Below are 22,189 nucleotides of genomic sequence, written 5' to 3' on the forward strand. Positions count from 1 at the left end.
TGACGCACCTGATGACCTGACTCACATCTAAAAGGAGGAGGGGGACTAATTGTAAGAGGAAATGGAGGAGAGTTTTGGGAATGTATTCTAGTCCACAACTCTCCTCCACTGTCTCCCACCTTCTCTGCATGTGACAGGAGGGGTACCCAAAAAGTGGAATGGCATTTTTAAGGGGACATAAGTGGTGACTGTAATAGTTTCAGTGCCACCTGCAGTTTTACATAAATAAAAAAAATCAATTAAAGGTTATAAGCAAGGTATCCCTCATGAAGTTATTGCCTAATAGAGGAAACTGAACAAATGAATAAAATAAATGCATAAATACAAACGTAAATGAGGTAGGGATGTGCAGGTTTGAAGTCCTTCAAAAAGTGCCACCCTATGAGGTGTGCAAGCACCCACAACTCACATGTGGAGCAAACTCTGTGCGTGTGGAGCAGGTGGGTTGCGGGTGCTTGGGCGCCTCACACAGCGGTGGTGCTTTTCAAAGGACTCCGGTGGGGAGGCAGAGCCCTCCCTTGCCTCCCCTCCCATCGCAGGTCCCTGAAATGAGGATCGCCTTTGCCTTCTGAAAGGGCATGTCAACAGTGATCACCTGAAGGGCGGCCAGAATAATGGAATGGGCGGAAATGCAGCTGGGCACATTTGGAGAGCCCTGGACCTCGTTAAACATTTGCCATGTGAGGCTCCGGGAGGTGCAGGACTAGGAAGGTGAGCCTGGGCATTCATCAGAGGCAGGCAGGTAGCTAAGCGACGGGCTGCAGCTCAGAAAGGGGAGGCGGGAGGAGGAGGAGGAGGAGGAGGAGGAGGGCCTGCCAGGGCTGCACATCCATCACCAGCCGGGCCTGCGTGCCAGGCTGCCCCCTCTCTTCCTCCCATTGCCAGGGCAGTCACGTCCCTGCAGCTGCTGCCGCCTTTGCAGGGGCTGCCCGGCTTCGTCAGCCTCTGCCTCCCTCCCCGCCCCGGAGCAGCCGGATTCCCTCCTCGGGCTCCGATTGGGAGCCGGCCCCGCACGGCGCTTCCCATTGGCCGCCGCCCGGTGACCATCAGCGGGCTCCGCGGGGGTGGCAGCCGGGCGCGCTGCCTCTCTCCCCGGCGGAGCCTCGGAGCTGCTGAAGCCAGCGCTGTGCGGAGGGGGCTGCCGGCGCGATGGTGAGTGCTGGCCGGGAGGGAAGCGCCCTGCGCCGGAGGGGGGAAGATGCCGGCGGAGGGACGGATGCGCAGGGAGGGTCCTGGCCCCGCAGAAAGGGGCATGCGGAGGAGGAGGCAGGCAGCGGGCAGGCAGCGGGCAGTGGGCCCCCATCCCCTCTCGCGGGTCCACCTGGAGCAGGTGAGGGAGAGGCTGTGGCCACCTTCTCCTCTCCACTCCCGCCCCGCACCTTCCGACCCGTCGAACGCCTCCATCCCGCCTGAGAGCCCAATCCGATGCCTGTCTACTCAGAAGCAAGTCCCATTATGGTCAATGGGGCTTACTCCCGGGAAAGTGTGGCTAGGATGGCAGCCTTAGAGCCCAATCCTATGTGTGTCTACTCAGACCTAGGTCCCATTATAGTCAGCGGGGTTTACTCCCAGGAAAGTATGGACAGAACTGTAGCTTTAGCATCACCACTGCCCTCAGCAGCGATGGCTGGGCTGAAGCAGGGTGTCTGTCTCTAGCTACCTGGAGCAGGTGACAGACGGGGTGACACTGACTTCCTAGCCTTCCCCACTGCTTGATGCCTGCTTTACCGCTCCCCCCCAACGCCCCTCGGGCTCACCTCTTGCCTTTTGCTTCCCATCAACCAGCTGGCCTCTCCTGCTCTTATAATCTCTCTCTCTCTCTCTTTCCCTTTTGGCAGTACGGCTTTGTCAATCACGCCTTGGAGCTGCTGGTGATCCGGAATTATGGCCTGGAAGTCTGGGAAGACATCAAGTAAGTCCCCTCTTCACCTGCAGGAAGGTGGCACCTCCAGCCCTGCCCTGCCCTGAATCAGCTTCAAGTTCATCCTCTTGGAGCCTCTGCAGGGCTGCCTGCCCTCTCCTTCACCCTTGTCCGGGGGACTCTTTTGCCCCTGGGACTCATTCTCAGGCCCCCGGCTCTGGCTCAGCCTCTCCTGCTGGTTCTCACGCTCCTCCAGGCGCAGGGGCGAGGGAAGCCGGTGGTGGGAGGCTGAAGAAGAAAGGAGAGCTTCCCGGGGGAGAGGGAGGCAAGCAGGGGAACTCCGATCTCCCAGGCACTTGCAGCCTGTTGCAGGCTCGTGGGAAGAGAGGAGCAGAGAAGAGGTCGGCTGTCTCCATCCCTTGCTTGGTGGGAAAACTCTGATGGGCTGGATGGGTTGAGAACCCGGGCCGGGAGGAGGAGGTGGGGGTCTGAGCTGTCAACCCTTCCCAGGGTGGCTTCCAGCAAAGAGAGGAAGCCTCCACCTCCCGACTCCTGAGCTTTGGAATGAGAGTCCAAAGCCCCGTCCTTGAAAAAGGCATCCCAGGATGTAAAGTTGCATACTGCGCAGCAGGGATGTGCGGTGGGTGGGGAGGCAGGTGAGGCAGAGCCTCCACACTGAAATCCTTTGGAAAGCATCACCACTGTGTGAAGTGCCCAAGCACCCACAACGCATGTGCAGAGCAAGAAGGAGGGAGTGCAGAATGTGTGGGTTGTGGGTGCTTGGGCACCTCACATGGAGATGGCGCTTTTTGAAGGACTCTGGTGGGGAGGCTCTGCCTCAGCTGCCTTACCTGCGCAGCGGTTGTGGGTTCTTGGGCACCTCACACAATGGTAGTGCTTTTTGAAGGACTCTGGTGGGGAAGCTCTGCCTCACCTGCCTCCCCACCTACCTCATGTCCCTGCAGCACAATATTTAAGACACCTGGAGGATGCTGGGGAAAGCCTGGTTGCACTATCTCACACATTGGGTGGATTCGTCTGTAAATGTCATTGATGAAAGTGAGCAGGAGAGAATCCTCTGAGAAACTTCAACAAAAGTGCAGTCTTGCCAGCATCAGTTCTGTGCTCTAATTCTAGTTGGGGGACATGCAGCAAGGATTCTTCTTTTTTTGAAAATGTCGGATGAAAATAACTGTAAAAAACAGAATTTCAAAACATGCTTATGGAGAAAAAGTTGACCTCAGCTGCATTATATTACATGTATATCTCTTTGTTTCTGTGTTAAAGATCACCATTTCCTTGCTTACTGTACTTTTTAATCAAAAACAGTCTAGCGTTCCAAAATCACCTGCGTGCACACACTGAAACAATTGAACAAATGCACCTTTTTAGCATATTGTTTGGGCATGTGACAGGTTGGTTTAGAGGCTATCAATGGGTATGTGTTAAATGTTTTCTAGTAACAGGTTTGGTGATTGAGTATTGAACTGGGGGAGATAGAACGTTTGCCTTCCAAGGCCCCCGCTAACCAAGTTTAACTGAGGCCTGGTAGAGGGAATTATGGAAAGGAGGAAGAATTGACATGAGAAGACCTGAAATGGAAATTTGAAGATGGTAGGAAGGGAGACACACCAGATTCCCTTCTTTCTCCCAGTATCTCTCTGGCAAACAAGGCAAGCTCTTGTTCTTTTGAACTCTTGTGACAATGGGCAGTGTGTGTGCAGGGAGTGGTACCTAGCTCATAAGCTGCAACCAGCAGCAGTGAATTACATACAATAGCAGTACACTGCATATCTATTTTCTTCCCCTTCCCTTACTCAAAGCCAGTAGCTGGGATGATGATCCCTTTTACATTTTTTTTTTTAAAAGGAATTCTGGTGATAGAGCTGCTGTGATCTATGGAAACTCAGTACTAGTTTTTGACACCCTACCCCTCAACTGATGAAAAGAGCAGTGTTTTAAAGAAGCTTTAAAGAGCATCAGATGACTGTTTCTTGGGGATGAATGTTGGAGGTGCACTCAACAGAACGTGAACATTCTCAAATGGGGTACATTTCCAAACCAAGCTTCTAACAGAATGATCTCTTGGAGCTGTTAAATACTCTTGCAAGGAAATTTACATTTTTAAAAAATGCTGGATGAACTCTGGAACTTTGCAAGGGCAATGAGGGATAGCCTTAATATCTAAAATACATTTTAAAAAATACAGAAACTGGGAAGTGGTTGCAATATTATGAAAAACTGCCAGAACGGTGCACTTAGACCCTCTGGAAGGTGGTGTGTCCTGCAGTAAACATATACAGTATGTAGTTTGTCTTGCACTTGTGCACCAAAACCCCATCAGGCCTGCATATGGGTTATTCAGAATGTGAATTATGTGGTTCTAGTTTAAAATCTGTGCCTTTGGTTTCCTGATGGAAAGTATAGCGGTAATGAAGTAGCACATCTGGCTTTAACCTCTGCAAGAAACTGACATGTCTTTGATACCCAGAATACTGCAGTTTTCTTTACTAAACTGGAGCTATGTAAGGCATGACATTAAATTTGAATTAAATTTGTTTACTTACTAGTTGATGCAGAAAAAGGGGTCTGTTTGGCTATGACAACATGAAACTCTTCCAGTTTTCTTGTGGGAATTTCCTCCAAGTGGTTGAGTCTGTGATAAGCATAACAACTATATCTCATGAAAATTCACAGAAGAATGTAAATGTAATTTTTGTCTTACACATAGTGAACCACAAGAATGCGACAGTAATTTGACATTAGCAGAGGCCTGCCATGTCTATGATAACCATGGAACCATGCAACATGTTTAGCCATTCCTTATGCATCTTGCTTAAATTATTCAAAAGTATTACTTTTTCATAAGGAGTCTAACCTGACCTCCTGCTTTTACTTCCAAATAAGATTTATATGATGCCAGAGATACTGTCCAAGGCATTATTATTCTAAAGACAGTTGGACAGATGATGGTGCTAAATTTTGTATTCTGTAAAAATCTTCCACAACTCTCATAGAACTCTCCATATAACTCTCACAGTTATATTAAATTTGTGAAACAATGTTAATAAACTAAGCTCTCACACACATTATATATACATTAGCAGCCCAATCCTATGGTTCCCTCCTGCTGCAGCAGCAACACTAAAAAGGCTATTGCTGTGTCCAGCAGGGATGGGCAGTCGCAGAGGTCTCCTCTGGGTAAAGAAATATTCATTTTTTTACCTGGGGGTAAGCCTCCATAGCAAAGAGTGGTTTACTTAGACCTGCACTAGCAAAATTGCTGGTGCAGGTCTGTGTGGATCCAGGATGTGGGATCCCATTCTCAGAGTCCAACCCACCCCGTTCTCAAAATCTGCCTGCCCTTTTCCTGCCCCATTGCTTCTCTGTCCTGCCCTCTCTTGTCACCTCCTCAATCCTCCTGCCCTTTCCCACCCACCCCGCCAACGTACCTGTCTCAATGGGGCTGCTAACTGTGGCTGTGGCTTTCTTCCTGGTGCTCCAGCAGTGTATGCCTCCTTGTGCTGTCAGAGTACGTTTTGTGATTGCCAGTACTAAAGCCCAATAAGATCGGTCTGTGAGTGATATACAATTTGCTAAGTGTGTAGTCTACATAACAGTGTTGTACAAAATGAAACAGTTTCCTGTTTGTGAAAGCTCAGGCTCTGAACTAGGTAAAGCCACATGTTTCTTCAGCTATCATTAGCAAATGTTCCTTTTCTTTTTTGGCTTTTGTTTATCATATCCGAAGCTCATCCATCTCCTTAGCCATCTCCAAGGACTTTTTTTTTTTCTTTTGAAGAGGAGACCAAAGATTACTTTTTTACCTTTCAGACTACTGTAGACTTAGGGAAGGAAGATAGCTCGCTTAAAGAATGGCATCCATGTTAAATAAACAAACTCAGGTCTCTCTATGGCAAGGGTTTGAGTCCCTGTACCTGAGGCACGGTGGCTAAGTGGTTAAAAACGCTGGACGGTCAACTGAAAGGTGAGCACCTCAGGAATTTGAGACCCCAGTGCTGTGGAACAGGGTGAGCTCCTGTTACTTGCCTCAGCTCCTGCCCACCTAGCAGTTTGAAAGCATGTAAATGCAAGCAGATAAATAGGTACCACTTTGGTGGGAAGGTAGCAGTGTTCTGTGTGGTTCACTGTTTAGTCATGCTGGCCACATGACCATGGAAGATGTCTTCGGACAACGCTGGCTCCCTCGGCTTAGAAACGGAGATGAGCACTGCCTCGTAGAGTCGTACACGGCTGTGCAGAGGAAACCTGTGCAGGGGAAACCTTTACCTTTTTTTACTTGGGGAGTACCAGCTGGAAGGAATACTTTTGCCAGAGACTGGGAGAAGCCATAAGGGGAGCCCCAACAGCGCACAAGGACAGAGAGGCAGACAGACACACAAAGTCAGAGTGCTGATAGCCTACTGCATGGAGGTGTAGACTAGGTTTGAGGCCAGCAAAGGGGCTTGCCATAGCCAACAGCCTGTTCACCTTTGTATGGCTGGCCAGAAGCACCCATGGCAGAGGCAATAGAGGAGGTGAACCCACTGCAGGTAGTCTTGGAGCAGAATATTGCAGTAAGAATTCTGAAAGCACAGGTGTTAATAAGATATGTCATACTTGTTCTGAAGGGCACCACCCGCAGGCCTATAAAACTTCAATCAAGCCACTCAGCTGCAGAAGGACACAGGCAATGAGCATCTCATTGAACATTTAGCATCCTACAGCACCACAAACAGGCACACCTGGCTGGGAGACTATAGCACATGACTAATCACAGGGAGCACTGAATGAGCCAATCACAGGGCTTGCATGTGAAACAGAGTTCCTGTTGCAGCAGCCCACTCATTTAGCCACTCATATACACCCTGTGCCTTATTGCTGGTACCTGCTGCATAGTAGCCCCAACGTAACTGTCATTATACTGCCCTTTCTCTCCTTCCTCTGTACATATTGGCAGTAGAGAGCATGTGGCTCATGACCTGAAAGGAGCTTCCCTAAGGAGCCAGAGTGTGACAGTGATGCAGACTTTGAGCTCTGGTAAAAGAGAGACCCCTCCTTTCTTGCTGAATCCCATCCTGAGGGCAGTTAGTGTAAGAACTTCCGGCTTAGTGACAAGTATGATCAGGTCAGTGTTTTAATTGCACTTTCAGAGATGGACCAGTATCTGAAAGAGAAATGCACAAGTAGAGTTGCAAACCATTTGTTCCATTGCAAGTTATCTGATAGGTAAGTAGCAGGTGCCTGCCAGGTCTGGCTACTCAATCGGTCATAGAGTTTGCAAAGTAACGGTTCTGTTTGGATCAAGTAGGTGAGCAATCTCCCCAAGAAAGTGCTAGAATCATACTGGTAACTTTGAGCAGGGATGTTGTGGGCTTCTCTCATGATCCCTACAATTGGCCATGCAGAGCCCCCCTGTCCTCTTCCCCTGTGCAATAGCTGTCTGTGGACAGCAAAAAGAAACATGTAGAGCAGGGGTGTTCAAACCTTTCGGTAGGAGGGCCGCATCATCTCTCTGACACTGTGTTGGGGGCCGAGAAAAAAAAAGAATTAATTTACATTTCAAATTTGAATAAATTTACATAAATAAATATATTAGCGAGGGAACTTATATGAATGAATGAAGGTCTTGCAATAGCTCAAGGCCTATAAAAGGCCTTGCATAAAGCAAGGCTGGCTTTTCCTTTGCTGCCACTGCTGCATCACAGATGTGAAACAGCAAGCAGTGGAGGGAGCCCTCATCCCACAGCTCATGCGAAAGGTCGAACAGTTGGCCGTCATGCTGAAAGCAGTTGCATCAGGCCAGCACGGGCTCCAGCAAGTCTCTGGAGGGCCAGAGGCTCATTGGAGACTGGGACTCCCTGAGGGCCAGATTGGGACTCCTCGAGGGCCACAAGTGGCTCCAGGGCCGGGGTTTGGGCACCCCTGATGTAGAGCGTAGCAAGACCAAAGCATCACCACCAGTCACACATAGTCTCTGGATTGGAATGCATACTCAGTGTTTTTGAGTGAGAGTGGTGCTACCTGGTAGAACATGTTGCAGAAGACTGGACAGGTTCATGGAGGACAAGCCTATCTATCAAGGACTACTAGTCATGAGGACTCTTGCTACCTCCAAGTTCAGTATGTCTCTCAGTATGGGTTGCTGAGAAGCAACAGCACGAGAGGGCTCATTCCCCACATGTCCCATAGAGAAACAGGAGGGTGTACCGAGTATACCCTTGGCCTGATCCAGCAGAGGCCTTATAGTTTTACAAGAATAGATTGTCTCAGCGCAGAAATCATGTTTAGAACTGTGACTGGAAAAGTAACATTGTTCTCTTTCATATGCACTGGAAATTAGTTCAATCTCCATATAAAGAATTCATTTTCCTTTTCACTAGAAATTCAGAATTAAGTTTTGAAGGTTTTGCCCATTTTTAAAATTAGATCAAGCCATTCTTCTAATTTAAAGGCTTTAAATAACATGACAGTCCTGTGTTTTGGCTGGGGAAATGAATGTGGAACGGCGGTTTCCATACATGGTGAACTATCTAAAGATGATTGGCAGAATACTAGCATATTTTCTTGAAAATATGTTGAGGACACGGCTGTGTAATGTCTTCCTTTTGTTACGCGAACCAACATGTCAGCTGCCCAGTGCCATGGTTGCCATTTAACTTTATTCAAGTAATTAATTTGTTTTCTTGAAGAGTTGACTATATATGGGACAAGTGACTCATTCTAAGGATAATCTTTCATTCTACAAAGTTTTCCATGAGCAGATAACATTCTTTTGTTGAAAATGGAAATCGGTATACTTCAGTCTTTGTACTGTATTGGCATGTCATAAATGGACATTTATTTCAAAGTGTTTTTTTTAACGTAACTTTATTTCATTGCAGAAGGATGTAGCCATTATCATTAGGGTAAATTTTTGCCTATGAAACGGACTAGCAGAGGTCCAGAAAATTGGTTCATCCTGACTTGCTTGAAGTTGCAAAACAACCAGAGCAAAAATCTTTTTAAAAATGGATGGAATTAGTGTGCTGTATGTCTGTGGAGGCACCATCTATGTTGAGTTTTCTTTTCAGTCCAGTTAACATCTGTAGATTCGGGTTCATTGGTGACCTGTCTTTCTTGGAATGGGTCACTAACAACTCTACCAAGCAAGTTGGTAATCTTTCCCTAACTATCTTTCACCAGCAGGTGTCATTTTTGTCATTCAAAAAGTAAAATATACTTATTCTGAATCAGACCATTGGTCTATAGCTCAGGATTGTCGCTATGGTGACTGTCAGTGACTTTCTAGGGTGTCGTATCTAGATCTTTTTCTAGTTCTACCTGAGGTGTCAGGAATTGAATCTGCAAAGTGTGTACTATACTACTGAGCTACAGCCTCTCTCCAGATAGATGGCAAGTTTATGATAGTATACATGTGGTAGACTTGCTTCCAAAGTGGACTAGGATGAACAGCTCTGCCAAATGCATTAATTTCACGCAGGTACCATTACAGAATGGTATTTCACAAACAATCTATGCAGATATGCCATCAACAAATTAGTTGCAGCAAAACTCAGTACTGCATTAGTATCTAACGGTATCAGAGGCCAAAGAAAGTTTTAACAGGATCAAGGGGATATAGTTGTCGTTATTGATATTAATGTCAAGATTGATCTCATGACTTCGAATGATAGCATCGGTGCCCATATCTAGGCAGATAGAGACCTAGCGTCACTCAGTTGTGCCAGAAATGGCAGAAAATCCACTCATTGCTTAAAAGAAATTTACCAGTAGGAGTATCTGGTCTAGAGGGCAGGAGGTCTGGTCTAGAGGGTAGAGCCTCCGTTAGCCCAAAGATAACATCAGAAGGTCGCCAGTTCGAGGACACCGGCAGCTTCCTGAGCTGAGAATGGCGAGACCTTGTAGCAGCTGACAAGCCCAGCTGAGTGATTCCACCTGCTCTTGGTGTGAGCAAGAAGCGTCTTGGCTGCCCTCCATGTTAGAGATGGAGCTGCAGTCAGCCTGCGTGGGAGGCCAGAAGTGAGACCAAACCAGGAAGATCCATTCTGAAATGTTGTTGGTTCTTGAAAGAGAGAACCTCTATGTTTGTAAAAATCCCCTTGAGGGATTTAGAAACGCCTGCCTATGTAAACCGCCTTGAATAAAGTTCGAGGAGTAATCCGATGACCAGAAAGGCGGTATATAAATACCAAGTTGTTGTTGTTGTTATTACCAGATTAATTTATCCATTTGTCTGATGGACAAGCACTGATGCTTAGCACTGATGCTTAGCACTGATGCTTAGCACTGATGCTTAGCACTGATGCACTGATGCACTGATGCACTGATGCACTGATGCTTAGAATGTTTCCTCATGAGAAATAAACTGCCAATGAGTCAGTATTCTTTGTTAAAAATATGATTTCAAGGAAGGAATAATGGCACTTAGAAAGTTCAAAAAAGCAGAAGAACCATGCATAGTGGATTTGTAAAAATTTCTTCTTCTTTGATAAAGAATATATTTCAGCAAGTTTTTAGTGTAGCAACTTTTAGTCTTTAGGGAGTCAGGCAGAAAACTATACAAGATATTTTGTAGATTTAGGTTTCTGTACAATAAAAATCACTTACTTTTGCTGAAAACTCAAAATAGCTCTGAATTTAGCTTTTCCAAGATTTGCTAACACAGCATATACTTGTTATTATATATTACAAACCTCAGCATGTACAGTTGACAAGGTGATGCTCTGAAGTAACTGCAGAGACACTTGGGAACATTTGAAAATATTTTTGCTTACTGGCTGTCATGTCTCAAGCATTTCAGAAGCAGTATGGGATTTTATTTTGTTTTCAGAGGCAAAGTGGCATTAGAATTAACAGAAAGCAGTTTGACACAGTAGGCAGAGTCCACTGCAGTTTTATTGACAAGAATATCAATTACAATTTACAGTAATTATTTGTATGTTGTAGCTCTGTTAGAATTAGACTTGGAACAGACTCAAATAATAGTTGCGTTATGTAATGGTCCGCATATAGATCTCACAGAAAATATGTCTGGTCTAACCTTTTCCCTGTCTGATAAGCTCTTCAGCATAAAACTCTTCAGTACAGTGTCTTGGGCAGATCATTCTGTGTGCAGATAAATTTTGCCAATGACATTGCGTGATCAGTAATTCTGGATAATAGTCCTTGAACTCTCTCCAGCATTTGTTTTCATTACAAATTCAAGAGGAGAATTAGAGGTTAAAGGGAGTTGAATGAGATTCAGTAACCCTTGCAGGATCAGGGGCTTTTTGCACTGTGTATTTTTTTTTTCATTTTCTGTATGAGGAAGTGAATGATGCAAAAAAAGAGGAGAATCACTTGTGATATTAAAAGGAAGCCTTTGAAAGGCATAAAATTAGTATGAGCCTTCTAATTTCTGATACTTTCCCTAAATTTTCATCTCCAACAACATATTTTTTGTGAGGTGATGGATCACAGATCACAGTTACCTGTGCATTCGTCTTAAAACTGGAATTTTAGTCCAGTTCTAAAGAAATGCTATGTAATGTATCTGCATACAATGGGAGAAGGTTAGGATATTTGCCTATAGTATTTCACTTTCTGTTCTCTCAAGCTGAAGGGCACAACTTGTGTGCAGTTTGAATAGCTCTGAGGAATAATCTTCTATCAGAACACCAATAGAGTAATTCAGAGTCATATCAAAGGATTCTTCTAGTAGCTGAAATGGGCACTTGTTGGGTATTACTTTGTGGGGCTCTTTTCCCCAGTAGATAAGACTCAAAATAGTATCCAGTGACTTCTGCTCTGCCTCTTGGAATTTATCATGTGGGGTATTGTATAGTTTTGTTCTTTTACCATTGTTGTTTAAGATTCATGTATTGGTGAAGGGATCCTCCAGAAATTTTCAATGTGGTGATATCAATATGCTGGTGAGACCCCAGATATTGTTTTGGTTTGGTTCTGCTCTAGAAGTAGTTCTAAAAAGGGGTTCTGTAAAAATGGTTATTGATGGCTTTTGTACGAATTTATTTTGTGTTTGGGTACCTGTAGCACTGGAGAGGTAGGACTGCCTATTCTAGAGGCACAGTCCCCTAATAGGATTGCATTCACAGCCTCATCCCAGTGTGATTCTTGATGACTGTATGGTAGAGCTGACTATGCTTTTCAGGAATGCTTTTTACCAGCTGTACCTTGTTTGCTGCTTGCACTCCATCCTTTTAGATAAGGATCATGCTACAGGTATTCATGTCATGGCAACTTTTGAGTTTGTTTACAGTAATGAACTCGACATGGGGCTACATATGAAAATGTCTTGACAAGATGCATATAATGCAGGAAATGGTTATCTAGCTCCCAACAGGTTCAGGTTGCAATAAGAATACATACTGCATATGTACTTCCTTGATTGCATTGACTGCCACTTAGCATCTCAACACAATTCAAGTTACCGGCACTGGTGTTTAAATCTCTCATGGTGAGTGTCCAGTGTATCTTAGGGGATGCCGTCTGTCACATTAAAAAGTGTTGAGATAAGTAGTTGAGGCTTTCCATGTGCCTCCTCCTAGAACAGTGGTTCCCAAACTTTTTGGCCGTAGCTCCCCTTTAGGGCTACAACCCTATACATTGTATAGGGCAACGGATTTTTCACAAGAATTCTGCAGCTCCCCTGGCTGGTTTCCACAGCTCCCCAGAGAGCCATAGTTCACAGTGAGAATCACTGTACTAGAAGATCAAATCTGAGTTCAGTAAAGTGCCACCTCCACTGTGACATTCCATTTATAATCCCTCAATGGAGAGGCCCATCTAGTGCGAGAAATGATAACTTTTCTGTTCCAACCTGCATTTGAATTTTAATGCTGCTCTATGTTTTTATTGCTTTAACTGATGGTCAGCCACCTTCAAAGTTTTTTTTTTTTTTTTTTTGCAGAAATACAGCCTAGAAATTAATAAAACAATTGCCGTAATTTGAGTTCAACTGGTATTCATCTAAATTTTAATCATCCAATGTAGTTATGTTTAGATTATATTAATCTATCCTATCATGGCCTATCCGTGGCCTGTCCATGATGCCATCTGAAGTAGTTGCCTCAGGCAGCAGATTGGTTGGGGGCACCCATGTGGGTCTGAATACTTTCCTCCACTACTTCTCATTCTCCTTCCACTCCCTGAATTGGAAAAGGAAGATGAGGGCAGAGGTGAAGAAGAAATGTGGAGGGGAGCAGAGTGCTGAGCTAGAACTTTGGAGACTGGGAGGAGCAGAGGCCAGCACATCATCAGGTAAAGGGGCAGCATTTGGCACGCTTCCTCGGGCGTCAGGAGGTCTTGTGTCAATGGTTTGTTACAGAGGTCAACTGTGTGCCCAGATCTAGCAGTTTGCCGTGGGCATAGTGGCTTTGATCTGTATGCTTAGCTTCCCAAGCTGCAACGCTTTGATTGATGAACTTCCCACAGAGCTTAGAGATTGTTTCTACTCCCTGCTGCTGTTGTAATTTTCTTCTTTTTTTTTTTTTAGGAAATGGTATTTTGTTCTTGGGGGCCCGACTTCATATAGGGATAGAAAAACAATTTCAGTTCTTAGGTGATAATACCAGATTTGTAAGTACAAGGATAACAAGGATATTTTTTTTGCCCTTAGATTTTATGTGACTGTAATCCCCACGCACATGCACAGTGCTTTCATGCACTCTTTCCATGAATCTCTGTACCAGGGCAAATGGATTTTGCATTTGCAGGCAATTTCCCTTGCTGGGATTCACGACATTGGATGGCCACAATCTCTCATTACCCTTCTTCCCTTAAACATAAAGAAACGTGTTGTTTTTTTTAAACTTATCATGGCTTAGACATAATCATCATCATAGTAAACAATATTTTATCTGCTTGTTCAACACCTCTCCCCCAATATAAATTCATGATGTTATAAATATTACCCACTAACACAAACCATTGGTGTAAAACAGGAGATTTTCAACCAGTGTGCCGTGACACACTGGTGCGGTGGACCGTGGGAGTTTATTCATAGGACCATTGGGGGATGTGATCCCAGTGCCAGCAACACAGTAGGCCTTGTCAATCATAAAAAAACTGATGGTGTGCTGTGACAATTTTTATAGCTTGTCAGTGTGCTATGAAATGAAAAAGGGTGAAAATTGCTGGTGTAAAGAAATAGCTTTGCATGATTGGTGGATGTTTATTTTCAAGAAGTAAAATAAATCTTCATCAAGAAATGTCAAATTTTATTTTTTAATGAAATCTCCATGTTTTGCTGTAAATGTATATATTTTGTGAATGTAATTTTCCAAGCAACAGTTTGATGCAAATGTTTGGGAGGGGAATTTGTGAAATAGCACTCCTATCCATTTAAATACAGTATGCTTGTCCAACAACAATATGTATTGGCTACATGCGTGGGTTTAGTCCAATAAAATGCAAGATAATAATAACCTTTCTCAAGGAACAGTGTTTTTATATTCCAAATATGCAAGAAGAAAAGTTAACATACTGCCGTTGCTTCTGACTGTATCTTCAGACAATTATATAGTATTATATGTAGGCTTTTGTGAGCCTGCAGTAAAACACACTCATCCACAGTCCAGAGAACTGATAAAAATAGCTGTGCATTCTGACTTCTATAAATAGGTCTATTTGCTTTACACAGAAAGTCAGTTCCCTGGACAAGTGCCCATTTCATTTCATTTTGTTAGTCATGATAATTTTTTTCCACTCACTGAATGTTTTCAATATTTGTAGAACCTTTAGGAACAACAGCAACACACTCAGGTCACAAGGCAGATACATGTGACCTGTGTGTATCCTAACAATGAAGAAATTGGGTGCAAAGGAAAACAGGGCTACTGTAGCTCTGAACGTATAAGAGAGGGAAATTCGTGGGGTGCAGCTCGTCATGCAGGGATGAGAAAAGCCGTGTATGCTGTTTCTACACAATATTACAGGAGCTTTGCCTTCCTTAGCCTCTGGCCATCAAATCTGCCTAAGGGCCCAATCCTTTCTAACTTTCCACCACTGATGCAGCCACACTGCGTCCCCAAGGTAATGGAACAAACATTCCCTAACCTTAAGAAAGGCCTCTGTGACTGCCCCCCCACCTCAGGATGCCTCCCCCAACCTCAGGAGTGGACCCTTAGTGATATTTGTGTACAGCGGTGCATGGCCTTGACTCTGGATCACACTGTGACTTTGCCACATCACGTTCAGGTTCTATTCTCCAGTTACCAGCAAAATGTCGTTCTGATGGTTAGTGAGGGCTCGTGTATAGCAAGGACCGTAGAAATGCAGCAGTTCACTGCACTTGAACATACTGCAGCTCCAACTGTACCATCTGTGCCAGTGGATACTGAGGCACCCTGGTTTGTGGCAAAAGCTCTCCACAAATATTCCTAAGTGCAGTGCTTTCCTTTCTAATATAGCGCTGCAATTAATGCCTATGGGGAAAAGTAAAGCAGTGACACCGTTTCGTTTGTGAGGGGAATTAAACCTACCCCTGGTGATCCCAGCCACTGAGAATTAAGTTTCCTCCTAACTGCAAAGCACGGAATGGTAGTTCTGGCAGTGCAAGGTCCTTTATGGCTGTCACAAAATGCCATATGCTGTTTTACACAGCTGGGCAGCTGCTGTGACTGGTCAGGGCCACATGCCTGGATTCACAACCACCCCGAGTAAGTGAGCATGAGTGACGGTGAGAGTCATTCCCCATTCTTTCATTTAGAGATTTTGACCTGATATAGGCCAATTAGTGTTAGGAAAAGGGATGGCTTGAGTAGCGCACCCAAGATACAAAAAGCCTAAAGGTGGCACATACCATAGGTTGGCCACTACTGGGATAGACAATACCAAACTACATAGACCAGTGATCGGACCCAGTTGACAAAGGCTTCCCAAGGAAGATGTTTTTCAAATAACCTTTAAAGCATCTTAACAGTATATTTTAGGAATACCATAAGTGAATGAGTTGTCACCGAAATGTTTAAATGCATTAGGGCACAATCCTAACCCACTTTCCAGCACCAACATAAGGGCAATGGGAGCTCCAGGGTAAGGGAACAAATATTCCCTTCCTTTGAGGAGGGCTCTGTGAGTGCCACCCAACTGGAGGATGCGGCACACGTCCCATTGGGACAGCTAAGTCAGAGCTGGAAAGTTGGTTAGAATTTGGGCCTTAGTTATGGTAAGTATGTGTTGAGGATTGGAGGGGGAATCGAACCTACATTATTCAGTGTTCTTGTGGCAGATGCATTCAGGTTTGTTCTGAACGGAGCTGTTTACTTTTTTGAGACCTCTTTAGAACTGGCTTCATGATGATCTCCACTGCTCATGAGGGCTATTTTCACACAATAGTGGCAAAAGCCCAACAGAAACAATAGCTGCTGTGCGGGAGCAGGCTTGGAAATATTTTTAATGGGATGTGTTGAAAGTGGTATACGCATTGAGGAAAAGTTTAATTACCAGGGATACAGCTTCTGTGCCATATTTCATAATGCATGACACACAGCATGTCCCAGAGAAACCCTGAATATATTTACCGGGTGAAGATTTATAGCACTTTCTTTTTCCCCTTTCAGACTGAAGCTATTATATTTTGCAATTGCTCTCCTGAGAGTTTTGTGTTTTTTTCCCCCCACAAATCAGCTCTTCTTTTTTATATTCAAAATTTATGGCAAGGATTTTTGTAGTGAATAAGAAATACATGATTGAAATAAAATGTCAAGGTTATATGTCACAAAACTGAAAGACTGCTAACATGATCATAAATCTTAATCAGGAGAGGTATTGCTACTTAGTGTTAAGGTTCACCTTTTGCACAGCAAAAAATTACAATAATGTCTACTTTTATGGTGATGCTTGCATATGTAAAATGTAGCAAACCTAGGCTGGCTCATTTTCTCAACTGGAAACAGCACTTAGGCCCCTTAGGGCGCAATCCTAACCCGCTTTCCAGCACTGACATAAGGGCAATGCAACTTATGGGTAAGGGAACAAACATTGCCATACCTTGAGGAAGCCTCTGTGACTGCCCCCTAACCGCAGGATGCAGCACATGCCCCACTGGCACAGCTATGCCTGTGCTGGAAAGTTGGTTAGGATTGCGCCCTAACTTACAAAATTTGTTAAAAATAAATTTTATAAGTGTGAATTAGAAAATAATCTTGTTTGACACTCTTCTTTCAAATTTAGTAACTTCTGATTCTTAATTATTGCAGTGGGAATATTCCTCCCATGTTTAAATCTTTTTTACTGATCCTAAAGAGACTCATGTCCATTACTTAAGCCAGCCATCCTGTACAACTGGCAAGCTACTATTCCTACACTAGTGATGTAAATTATACCTGTAATAAGAAGCATAAAGCTCCATGATGCCAACATCCTCCTGTAATTTATCTATCTTCCTAGCCTTCACCTTATTAACGAAGCATAAATGAGTTTAGCATCTGTTTCAAGTCTGAATGAATTTAGCACCTGTGGTAACATCAACTTTGTGAATCCACCATCATGCTTTCTCTACTCTTCCCTGAATAAACCAGATCCAAGAAGATGGGAAAATATCTGTAGATCAAAAAATCCAGACATAACTGGAAGAAAAGTGATTAAGTGTCAGGAAAATGGTTTGGAGAGGGAATGTATTCTAGATAGATGGTAACCTAGTAAATACGTTTAGGCTGAAATCCTATACATACTTACCTAGGAGCAAACCGCATGAAACACAGTGGAACATACCTCTGAGTAGACATGCATTAGATTGTACCATTAGGGTTGCAACCCAAGTTATCTATGTTTCTCAGAGAGAAATAATGATCCGTGTCCAAACGTATATCGGAACTTGCTGTCATTCAAATCATTAGCGTGGGTCAGTGACTCAACACAGAGGGCTATGTAGCTTGGGGGGGGGGGTAACTGCTTTGGTGGGCTATATGAAGACTGCTTGTGACTTATCCAGTCCATGTTCCTCTCATTGACCAATTTCTGCTGATGTGTTAGAAGGGATGTTTCACAAACTATAGGGAAATTAATGTGATGTATCTGTTACTTTCTTAGTTTGTATTAGGGCCCAGTCCTAGCCATCTTTCCAGCCCCAATGCAGCTGTGCCAACGGGACATGCGCTGCATCTGGTATTATTTATTTTTATTTTTCACATTTTTATACCACCCTTTCTCCAAAGAGCTCAGGGCAGTATATACAGCTGCTCCCCTCCTTTTGTCCTCACAACAACCCTGTGAGGTAGGTGAGGCTGAGAGAAAGTGACTGGCCCAAGGTCACCCAGGAAGCTACATGGTAGTGGGGGTACAGTAACATAGGCCTCCTCAGAGTGAGATAATGTTTGTTCCCTTACCCAGGGTTGCATTACGGCTGCATCAGTGCTGGAAAGTTGGATAGGACTGGGCCCTTATTCATTACTAAGCACTGTGGAAATCACTGACACAAGTTAGTCTTATGATTAAATTAAATCCCATTAATTTTGGTGGGACATAGCTGTGACTAAGAAAGTTACAACTCAATATGTTCTGGTGATTTATACATAGAAAACAATTAAGCAGATTTACAGCCCATTCCTATGCATGTCTACTCAGAAGTCAGTCCCATTTGAGTTGATGGGGCTTACTCCCAGGAAAGTGTGGATAGGATTGGACTGGAAGTGGTCCAATATATGGTGTTGTTTTCTGCACAGTTATAATTTGTCTTATACAATAACTTGGTATATTTTCAGAAATAAGTACTTTCTCAGAAGACAACTTGGAGATTAGACTGTAAATTGGGATTGAGCTCCCTTCTGTGCATTGATTTGGTTTCAGTACCTTGATCTAGTTAGGACAGGAACATACCCTATTTTGAGAAGAACAGCAGGAAGATGATCTCCGTGATAAATCACTTTATTTTTCTATTTCTGTTTGTTTGGCTTGGAAGCTGTTTTCAGAGAAAACCTCCCATATGTAGACATTAAAAGCTTGCTACTATGCTGCCTGAACCTTCTGAAAAACCGATCACAGCTGCAGTTGGGAGTTTTCCCAAGATTGCTGCCCCAGGCTACTTTCCAACCAGCATATTAAGACAGTCACCACACACGTACTGATGTTAATACTCTGTGGTTAAGATCTAGAATTAGCATCAACATTCCAATACTTCATCACATTTATCTCTTAATTGTTGATTGCCATTCAGAATGGTCAAAGGTCAGAAAGTAGTTTCACAGATGTAGCAAAGGAATTCCTTCATGCTTTTGAACAAAATACACAATAATCCTAAATTGGATATGAAATCTATAATGAAGCTGGGGAAAGGAGTTAGAGAGGCTTGGAGTTTAGTTTATTGGTTGAGTAGTTTAGATGGTAGTTTAGTTCAGTGGTTTTCAGACTTTTTAGCACCGGGACCCACTTTTTAAAATGACACACAGGACCCGCTTAGCTTTATGAGGGCACAATCCTGCCCTGTGCTGGAACAAGCAAGCCAAGATGCTTGTGCTGTACCAAGCGCAGGATAAGGGTCCAAAGCGGCTCAGCTAGAGGCAAGGGGAAACTTTTCCCCTTATCTCTGGGTAAGGCGCCTTTGCCCCTATGGGTCTCCTTGGACTTGCGCCACCTCAGGAGGTGGCGCAAGTCCAAGGAGAGTGGAGCGACTTGAAGCCACTCCGAACTCCTTGGGAACGGGGGTTGGGATCCAGCATAAGTGCTGGATCCCAGCCCTGCCTCCTGCTCCCCACTTGCCCGTCCCTGGTGCTGCCCACCGCCCACCCTCCCCCTGCCCAGGAACACCATTTCTCCTTTCTCATGAGATGACCAAAGTATTTCAGCTTCAGCTTCAGCACCTGTCCTTCCAAAGAACAGTCAGGGTTGATTTCCTGTAGGATTGACTTATTTGATCTCCTTGCAGTTCAGGGGACTCTCAAAAGTCTTCTCCAACACCATAATTCAAAAGCATCTATTCTTTGGCACTCAGCCCTCATTATGGTCCAGCTCTCACAGCCATACATTACTACTGAGAAAACTATCGCTTTGACTATATGGACCTTTGTCAACAAGGTGATGTCTCGGCTTTTCATGAAAGGCCCAATCCTATCCAATTTTCCAGTGCAGGTGCAGTCATGCCAATGGGTCAAGCACTGCATCCTGTGGTGGGGAGGCAGTCACAGGGGGCTCCTCAAGGTAGGGGAACATTTGTTCCCTTATCTTGGGGCTGCATTGCAGTTGCATGACTGCAGTCTCCATCTTTCTTCCCCTTCTATTTTTCATGAGGTGATGGGACTGGATGCTATGATCTCAGTTTTTTTAATGTTATATTTCAAGCCATATTTTGCACTTTCCTCTTTCACCCTCATCAAGAGGTTCTTTAGATCCTCCTCACTTTCTACCATTAGAGTGGTATCATCTGCATATCTGAGATTATTGATTTTTCTCCCTGCGATTTGAACTCTGGCTTGTGATTCATCCAGCCCAGCCTTCTCATAATTCACATAGTTAAATGATGTAGTTCGCATAACTTAAATAAGCAGGATGTCAGTATACAGACTTGTCGTACTCCTTTCCCTATTTTAAACCAATCAGTTGTTCCATATCCAGTTCTAACTGTTGTCTCTTGAGCCGCATACAGATTTCTCAGGAGACAGACAAGGTGGTTTGGTACTCCCATCTCTTTAAGAACTTGCCACCATTTGTTGTGATCCACACAATCAAAGGCTTTAGCATAGTCAGTGAAGCCGAAGTAGATGCTTTTCTGGAACTCCCTTGTTTTCCCCATAATCCAGTAAATGTTGGCAATTTGGTCTCTAGTTCCTCTGCCTCTTTGAAAACCAGCTTGTACTTCTGGTAGTTCTCTGTCCAAATACTGCTGAAGCCTAGCACGAAGGATTTTGAGCATAACCTTGCTAGTATGTGAAATAAGTGCAATTTTGCGGTGGTTTGAACATTCTTTGGCATTGCCTTTCTTTGGGATTGGAACGTAAACCGATCTGGAACGTAAACCGATCTTTTCCAATCCTGGGGCCACGGTTGAGTTTCCCAAATTTGATGGCAGATTGAGTGTAGCACTTTAACAGCATCATCTTTTAAACTTTTAAGGAGCTCAACTGGACTACTGTCACATCCGCTAGTTTTGTTGTTTGTGATGCTTCCTAGGGCCCACTTGACTTCACACTCCCGGATGTCTGGCTCAAGTTCAGCGATCACACCATTGTAGTTATCAGCGACATTAACAGCCCAATTCTATACATGTCTACTCAGAAGTAAATCTCATTGTGTTCAATAAGGCTTACTCTCAGGAAAGAGTGGATAGAATTGGGTCCTGAGATCTTCCTTGCAGGTTCCTCTGGGTACCCTTGCCACCTCTTCTTAATCTCTTAATCTTCTTCTGTTAGGTCCCTACCATTCTCATCCTTTATCATGCCCATCTTTGCATGGAATGTTCCTTTGATATCTTCAGTTTTCTTGAAGAGATCTCTTGTCTTTCCCCTTCTATTGTTTTCCTCTATTTCTCTGCATTGCTCATTTAAGAAGGCACTCCTATCTCTCCTTGCTATTCTCTGGAAATCTGCATTCAGTTGGTTACTGATTCAGTTAGGTTACTAACCTAATTATGAAACACTTGTGCACATGTACAAAACCTAAATAAACAAAAGAAAAGAAAAATAAACATAAGCATATTGATGGAGGTTGTCTAAGGTTGGATGAATTCGGATGAAAGAGGAAAGCATGTGGGTGAGATTTGAAATGTGGTTAAAATTGAAAACAGCTGAAAGCAAAGTGAAAGTCAAGTGGATGAAAGTCAAGGTATCGCTGTATATGAGTATAGATCAAAAGCACTTGAAGCTTTTATTAGAAGCTTTTATTGAAGCACGTTTATTAGATAAAATGCTTCACTGGAATGATGTGAGATCAGAGCAATGCTGCATATACAAACAGAATTTCCATTTCCTAAGAATTATAAAGATTTTTCGAAGTATTGCAGCTGTTTAGCATTTTTTGTTGTCATTCGTTTATGAATGTATCCCTCACAGCTTTTCCTTTTAGATGAATGCGGAGTCTTGTAAATCTTTTGGGATTACTTAAAATGAAGGTCTGATTTATGTTTTTTTCTTGGGGGCCTCTTATGTAAAGAATTAACATTTTACCTTAGTTTACATTTACAGAAAGTGCACATTTGGAATTAGATCTTCATTGCATTTGCCTGTTGTATTTTTACCAAAGGACCATTTCTTTTTAACATACTTTAGAATTTACACTCTACTACAGTGAAAAGAATTTTAGTAGCCTACAAGCTGATTTAAGATACATAAAAAGCCAAACAAATGTTTCTTATTGATTTATTTGTTTGAGGGCACAATCCTAACCAGGTCTGCT

General features: G+C 43.7%; 1 protein-coding gene across 1 annotated transcript in view; it reads left to right on the top strand.

The window, feature by feature from the left end:
• Positions 1 to 1,060: 1,060 nt before the first annotated feature.
• Positions 1,061 to 22,189, top strand: part of GUCY1B1 (guanylate cyclase 1 soluble subunit beta 1) — a 60,139-nt gene continuing 39,010 nt past the window's right edge. Inside the window, exons 1-2 of the mRNA XM_066632394.1 lie at positions 1,061 to 1,152; positions 1,839 to 1,912. Of these exons, the coding sequence (XP_066488491.1) occupies positions 1,150 to 1,152; positions 1,839 to 1,912 (77 nt within the window). The 5' untranslated portion in view covers positions 1,061 to 1,149. The remainder of the gene's footprint in view (positions 1,153 to 1,838; positions 1,913 to 22,189) is intronic.

The sequence above is a fragment of the Tiliqua scincoides genome, chromosome 6 (assembly GCF_035046505.1).
Source record: "Tiliqua scincoides isolate rTilSci1 chromosome 6, rTilSci1.hap2, whole genome shotgun sequence".
NCBI lineage: Eukaryota > Metazoa > Chordata > Lepidosauria > Squamata > Scincidae > Tiliqua > Tiliqua scincoides.